General features: G+C 36.4%; 1 protein-coding gene across 2 annotated transcripts in view; it reads right to left on the bottom strand.

Moving 5' to 3' along the window:
• Positions 1 to 2815: 2815 nt before the first annotated feature.
• LOC101898055 (adenylyl cyclase X E) overlaps positions 2816 to 7992 on the bottom strand; it is a 37656-nt gene continuing 32479 nt past the window's right edge. For both annotated transcript variants that reach the window (XM_005175176.4, XM_011292624.3), the window contains exons 11-18: positions 7247 to 7465; positions 6942 to 7188; positions 6783 to 6884; positions 5616 to 5884; positions 5445 to 5539; positions 3950 to 4101; positions 3450 to 3888; positions 2816 to 3383 (exon numbers count right to left, since the gene is read on the bottom strand). In XM_005175176.4, coding sequence (XP_005175233.1) covers positions 3079 to 3383; positions 3450 to 3888; positions 3950 to 4101; positions 5445 to 5539; positions 5616 to 5884; positions 6783 to 6884; positions 6942 to 7188; positions 7247 to 7465 — 1828 coding nt within the window. In that variant the 3' untranslated portion in view covers positions 2816 to 3078. The remainder of the gene's footprint in view (positions 3384 to 3449; positions 3889 to 3949; positions 4102 to 5444; positions 5540 to 5615; positions 5885 to 6782; positions 6885 to 6941; positions 7189 to 7246; positions 7466 to 7992) is intronic.

The raw sequence follows: 7992 nt of genomic DNA, 5'->3' as shown, positions 1-7992 counted from the left end.
CTATCAGTATCGCGATAAAGAGCGATGGTACGAGACACAAAAGATTTATTCACATTTAAATGCTGGAGTGTTCTAACGATTGCCACTTGTCACACAATCACACTATCCCGCTTGAATTCCATCACGAATAACTTTTTTCTGGAAAATTCTCACTAAAATGCTTTTGTTCGCTTGTAAACTATATAATCAGCGGTCATTGGACTAATTTTAACAGCTGTCGGATGAGGGGCTTAGAAATGACAGCAGTCTGAAGTTGGTTGCAGTTTTTTTTTTTATCTCACCCTGTATATGTTTTGACAGAATAAGGGCACCAAAAGAAAAAATTTTATTCTTCCCACCTTCTGTAATTATGCCATGATTCTACCGTGGGGTAGAGCTAAATACTTACAAAATTTGTTGTGAGAATTAAGGTTGAAAATATGTTTGGTATCTGGAGGTGGTTTTGGAAATATGTACTAAATGTGCCAAATGGTACTAAATTTGTAACAGAACAGGTGAACGGATGAAGCTGGAATTTTGAAATTTTATATTAGAGTCCCTGGTTGTAGTAGGTTGGTGATGAAAAGGTGGTTTGGAAAACACATACTAAAGGAGCACAAAAAGTACTAAATGGTACTCCATTTTGGTATTAGGTGAAGCGATAGGACCTGAATCTTCAAATTTGATATTGATGTCTATGAAATTGAGATGTGGATGTGGTTTTATGTGGAATGTGTGCTATAATTAAATTAAATTATTATACCCTACACCACATAGTGGTAAGGGTATTATATTTTTGTGCATTTGTTTGTAACATGGATAAGGAAACGATATAGACTCATAGTTACTTCTGACGATCTTTATAGAATCACTTTCTGAGTCGATTTATAAAGGTAACTCCGTCTGTCCGTTCGTCCGTGTATTTTTGTGAACAAATTGCAGGTCGCATTTATTATCCGATTGAGATGAATTTTTCCAAACAATATTTATTTGGCCCAAGTACGAACCCTATTGAAATTGATGAGAATCGGTTCAAAGCTCTCATATATATCTTCAACCGATTTCGGGTTAATCGTGCACCAAATGGCCAATATCAGTCCATATGGTACATACAATTTGGAGATAATCGGTTCAGAAATAGGTATAGCTCCCATATATGTGTATGTTTCATCTGATTTGGTGTTTAAGTCCTTCACATTAGTAATACGCACTACTCAGAAATGATATTTGGTACCAGATATCAGATACAACCTCTGCCAAATGGTATCAAGATCGGTTCAGATTTGAATATAGGTCCCATATATATCTTCAACCGATTTCGGGTTAATAGTGTACCAAATGGCCAATATCAGTCCAAATGACCTGACACTTCCTTCAGTCTAGAAGCAAGTAAGATTTGAATATAGCTCCCATATAAATCATTAATCCGATTTCCGGGTTATTGTGCAAATAATGGCTAATAAAAGCCCCAATGGACATTTACCCACGAAATTGTTTCAAATTTGTTATTTAAGAAGATTTGGTAGATGGCAATCCTTGAAGTATAAAATTGTCTGTAGAGGTTCCTGTTTTGGTATGGCCCACATATAACTTCCTCACCCAATTTATTATTATACCCTCCACCTTGGAAAGGAGGACATATTAACTTTGTCATTCCGTTTGTAACATCCTTAAATATTCGTCTTAGACCCCATAAAGTATATATATTCATAATCAGCATAAAATTCTAAGTCGATTTAACGTTGTCCGTCTGTCTGTCTGTCCGACTGTCTGTTGAAATCACGATACAGCCCACATTATTTGACGTAGAGCGCCAAAATTTATCAGAGCTATTTGCATTGTGTCTAGGATGGTTGGTATTGAAAATGAGATATATCGGTCCACGTTCTGGTATAGTCCCCACATAACGGTACCTACCGATATTCGGTATTTTGATGATTTATGCCACATTTTTTCACGGATTTGTCTGAAAATTGGTATTTGTAGGTCATAACGGGTCCCTGAGCGTGTTGCAATATAGGTCCACGTTGTGGTATAGCCCCAATATAACGTTACCTCCCGATGTTCGGTTTTTTGATGGTTTTTGCCACATTTTTTCACTGATTTGTCTAAAAATTGGTATTTGTGGGTCATAATGGGTCCTAGTTCGTGTAGCGAAACATTGTAATTATAGGTCCACGTTTTGGTATAGCCCCCATATAACGGTACCTCCCGATATTCGGTAATTTGATGATTTTTGCCACATTTTTTCACGGATTTGTCAGAAAATTGGTATTTGTTGGTCATAATGGGTTCCAGCTTCGGTGGCGAAACATTGCATGCATGGGTCCATGATTTGATATAGCTCCCATATAACGGTACCTCCCGATATTCGGTATTTTGATGGTTTTTGCCACATTTTTTCACTGATTTGTCTAAAAAATAGTATTTGTGGGTCATAATGGGTCCTAGTTCGTGTGGCGAAACATTTTAATTATAGGTCCACGTTTTGGTGTAGCCCCCATATAACGGTACCTCCCGATATTCGGCATTTTAATGGTTTTTGCCACATTTCTTCTAATGTTTCTTTTACCCTAAGGTGGAGGGTATTAAAAGTTTGGCCCGGCCGAACTTAATGTTTTTTACTTGTTTTTTCAAAAGTTTAACAGTATTATCCAAATGGTCTTACTGGTATTTGTAGTATAAAGTGGAACACGTTTGAAATCAGATACTTTAATTTTTTTATCCAAAGTAAGAGGGTATTAAAAATTCGACCCAGCCGAACTTAATTTTTTTTTTACTTGTTTGCGGTGGATTCCACTCAGAACTACTACTAAGTGAAACCATAGTTTTTATGTCAGTTGTATACAGAGTATTTATTGGGAAATTTCTATTGGTCTTACATTTAATAACATTATTCAACAACACTTAATTAATAATTTATAAAATAAAAAAACATTTAATTTTTCTAAAATCATAGTTCGAATTCGAACCTTAAGGTAAACCATGAACATTTATACACCCCTGGGAAGGTAGGAACCCCTTCGACTGGCTAAGAGTCGGGTCAATGTATTATATCAAGTCTCAGATTGCTTTGCGAACCACCACCGCTCTCCCTCGTTATGATGGTGATGTATTTTCATTTGGTTCATTTGTGCCCAGCTCTGGTATGAAATTTAAATTTTCATCGATTCCCACAAAATATGTTGGTATTTCGCCGCGACCCTTGACATAAGTCATGCCGCGGAAATTACATTTTATATTAAAGGTACGTAAAATGTCGGCTGTCTCTTCGGTGACTTGGATGCGACCCTGCATGCCCGTGGAATCCATGCGTGATGCCATATTAACCGCATTGCCCCAGATATCATAATGTGGTTTGGATGAACCGACAACACCGGCCATAATGGCACCATTGCTAATGCCTAAAAAAAGATAATTTTCAAATTCATAATTTTCCCATCCACACGTATGGTTTTTGTCCATCTTACCAATTCTCAGCATTCCATTATCGCCGCTACCATCCTCACATTGTAAATTTTCAACATTAAAGGAGTGCATTGTTCTCATTAGCTGCAGGGCAAATTGTGCCATGACATGTACCACATTCGATTGATTCGGTGAACTGATTTTGCGATTCTTTTGTGTAGTGCTATTTAAAGCGTTGTTGTGGCCCTCATATTGATTAGAAGCTGCCGACGTTGAGGGTGCCATATCTAGCTGGTTGCGTGAGTGCCTTACTGGCGCTCGCCCATTACTATCGTAATGGCTACGTCGCCCATTCATAAGCAGTGACGAATTACGAAAAGTTCCCTGAGTGTTGACATTTTCCGAACGTGCCAAATCTAAACCACATGCTGCCATATATGTCCAACCGGCTACTTTGATCTTCTCCACTTTGAACATACCCTCCGACTCAAAGAGTTTAAGCTTTAATGGAGTTGTAATATATTATCGAATAAAAGAGATACTTGATATTTATTTCACTTACCACTTCATCGAAATCACAAATAATTTCATTCAAAACCCTCAAGCCAACATTATCGATGTCGTAGTTTTTGATTGTCGCAAACATTACAGCCACGTTGTCGTATTCTTCGTAGTAAAGTTCGTTTTTCATTTGTTTCGATATGTAAATATCCGCTAAAATACGAAAATTAAAAAAAAAATCTAAATAAATTTAAGCAAATTAAAAACAGTAGAGCCCTATATGAACCCAGTGAAATGATAATTTATAAAATTTATGATTTCGTGAAATTAAACTGAATCTGGAGCCCACTGTGTCATTATTGATTTGTAAGATTAATTTGTAAGAGAAAACAAGTTAAAAAGGAGCTTAGTTCGGCCAGGACGAACTTTCAATACCCTCCACCATTTAAAAAAAATCCTGCTATATGTTACAAGTTAAAAAGCAATAAGTTCGGCCGGGCCGAACTTTCAATACCCTTCACCATTTGGAACAAATTTATCAATTCTCAAAAACAATAAAATCCGTCAAAAATTCTGTTAAAATCTTAAAAATGCCGAATGTAGCTATAATGTAGATAAAATCAAAATACCGAATATCGGGAGGTACCGTTATATGGGGGCTATACGAAGACGTGGACCTGCACAGACAATTTTCTGTCGTAGGCTGTAGTATCCATTACGAACTTCAAATACCAAATTTGAAACTATTCCGGTGAATAATGTCGCTAAAATCATCAAAATACGGAATTTCGGGAGGTACAATTATATGGGGGCTATACCAAAACGTGGACCTACATGGCACATTTTCAATACCAAAAGTCCTGCAGACATTACATTCATTTGAGTAAAATTTTATCAATCTACTTCAAATCGTTCGGAAGCTAGAGTGATTTCCATAGACGGACAGACGGACCGACATCGCTAAATCGACATAGAATTTTGATCAAGAATATATATACTTTGTGGGGTCTAAATGTATATTTCGAGGTGTTACAAACGGAATGACAAACTTAATATACCCTCCATCCTATGGTGGAGGGTATAAAAAAAGAATCCATTAAAATAGGCAGCTATAAAATTTCGAATATCTGGAGATACAATTATATGGAGCTATACGAAAACTTGGACTTCTACAGCCAGAGAAGACGCCCTTATCACCAGCTCCAAACACCAAGTTTCAGGTAATTTTATTCTGAGACGTAGCTAAAATCCTTAAAGTACCGAATATTGGGAGATATGGGGTCTATATGTAGATGTGGACCTCTATAGCCAATTATGTGTCAGAGAAAGCGGTCCCTAACACGATCTCAAAATACCTATATTGAGGTAATTATGTTGAAAAATGTAACTAAAATCATCCTGTATAAATAAACCAGTAAGGAAAATTTAAAAGTCGGGCGGGGCCGACTATATGATACACACTGTCAAAAGAAATGTACCCATCTAAACTTTGAATTTCATTTTATTATGTCGTGATATAATGATACGGTTTGGAAATTTCTTTGCTTTGCACTTACCCACATGTGATGGCAGAATATTTCGTATCAATAACGAAATGGAAGCGTTCGTCACCTTGGCATCATTTTGCTTTCTTTGCAACTGACGTTTCCAACTGGAAGATATAAATTTTCCAAACATAATTAATAATCCTTCCCAGGTTTTATCACATCTCAAAATTATTCACTTACTTGTAATCCACTTTCGATATAAACTCCGTTTGTCGATCCATCAAGTGGAATATGGACAATGTTATGATTATTACCATGACATGCGAGAATTCAGCTTGTAGACCGACATTTGTTGCTGGACTCGATTCGTATATGGGTGAATAACTAACAAATGTGATAATGATGTAAATTCCCGAAATCAGAACACCCACAGTAAATTTCAGAATGAAGGGAATACGAGAAAAGAGGAAAACCATACAAATTGTCAGTTCTAAGCTTTCGGTGATTGCCTGGAAGAGAAAGGAATAATAGGTTTTTATAGGACCTGGCGAAAAAGTTCATTTTTTTTTTTCGCATGCGATTTTTTTTTCAATTTGACTTATAATATTGTAATATTTTGTAATATTTTTTCACCTTACAACACAAGTTGGGGTTATTATATACAGATTGCAATTATCGTCCGATCCTCACGAAAATTTTGCACAAGGGTAGGGTCAAGCTCAGAAGGGCTAGGGCTATATTTTCAATGATGTCCGCAATATATTTATGGGTTGAAATGGACCAACAACGAAAAATGTTCCTACTTTTGCAGCCGTTACAAAGGTCAAAAATAGAAACCAAAGGACACGAAATCTCGTATGAAGTTAAGGTTTAGGACAGCGGGTAGAATGGACCACTACTTTTGTGTAAAAAAAAATACCAGCATTACTTACAGGCAATATCCGAAATACACAAAAGGCGAATTTCTGGCTTTTTATGGTGATTTCGTTGACGAATATTTCCAAATACCGGAGACAAGCAAATCATATAAATGAGTCCAAATTTTAGAGATACAAACAAAATATTTAGCGGTTCCAATGAACCAAAAACAGAAAAAAATTCCTGATCACACAATTGAAGCCAATCGACACGCATGAGAAGAGAGTTAATATTGCGACATGAGAGTGCGTAAATATTGGGTAAATGTCCAGGGTCGAAATGCTAAGGGTAATATTTCGGTAGTGCTCCGTGACATCAATTCAAAAGCGAAATCTTCCAAAAATGGTTTTGGACATAATGGGGCTTCTAACATATTGTAGTGTTGTAGGGTATCACATGGTCGGCCCCGCACGTTTATAGCCTTTGCATACTTGTTTTTGTTTTTTTTTTTTTTTTAATTTTTGTGTTTATTACTGGCTAAACACTTACCCAAGGATTGAAGCCCACATCGCAAGCATGATCATTGTTAAAGAAATTGGTTGAATTTTTCGAATCACCATCGGATAGTACGGGCCAGTTATTACAATCTAGCTAAATTGAAAAAGAATAATTAATTGAAATTCCAAATTTACGAGGACAATATTTTACCAATTGTATAAATGTTGCCGAACAGTGTATAACAATAATTAGCAGATAAATCGTTACACGCGCTGTTATACTACTCTGTATCCTCTTCGAAGAGTCGAACAAAAACAAGACAAATTTATTCTCCGGTTCCGATTGTATTGTCTCTGCCCAAAACATGATCCACAGCTTCTTGAACCATGTCAAGAATATAACAATTATAATTAGAATTATGTACAGAGCATTGGTGGTCCAAAAGTTGGCCGATTGCCTGTGAATAAATCAAGTGTTAATTCTTTGTTCATTTTCATAACTTAGCCAGAACTTACACTTTATTGATCGATTGTATAGCCATGATGCCGAAAAAGATTATAACACCCATGATCACGCTGTACTTCAGCATGTCATCTGGTTCCTGCAGAAATTGCATTTCCCAACGCCAATCCTTGAAGAACAAGCCAACCGAAGTAATATTTCGTCGAAAATTCTGTTCTTCTTGTTCGTCCTGAGTTAAACGTTTTGAGCGATCAAAGCAAAATTTTGAAACTCTGGAATTTAAAGTTTAAAATTGAATTAACAAAAACAAATGCAATAGTCTATGAAATAAAATTTAGTTATTAATTATTTTTTTCGGGAAATATACAGATATGATTGGGAGCTAAATCCACTCATCTACATTAACATCAGAATTCAAACTCTCTCTCTCTCTCTCTCTCTCTCTCTCTGCATCAATAATATGATTTCTAGCAAATAATTAGTTTTGTAGCCAATTTTTGGCAGTCGTAACTACTTACAAATCAATCTACTAACCCATTATTATACCCTCAGTCATGTGGCTACATAGGGTATATATTATTTGATAGGCCAAACGTGCCTCATCGATATAACAGTCTTAGACCCTAGGTCTTTTTGAAGCGAACCCGTTTCAGGACATTTAGAGTCGATCTAAAGGTGTCCGTCTATGGCTAGCTGGCGGTCTCGTGTCATAATCCCCACGGACATAAAAGGCGAAAAACTTAGATTTTCTCCTCGGGGTATGTCCGGAACCGGCTATAGCTAACTTAAGTTTTCTAAA

This window comes from Musca domestica, unplaced genomic scaffold (genome assembly GCF_030504385.1).
Source record: "Musca domestica strain aabys unplaced genomic scaffold, Musca_domestica.polishedcontigs.V.1.1 29, whole genome shotgun sequence".
In the NCBI taxonomy this organism is placed as follows: domain Eukaryota; kingdom Metazoa; phylum Arthropoda; class Insecta; order Diptera; family Muscidae; genus Musca; species Musca domestica.
This window is presented reverse-complemented; position numbering and strand designations above follow the sequence as displayed.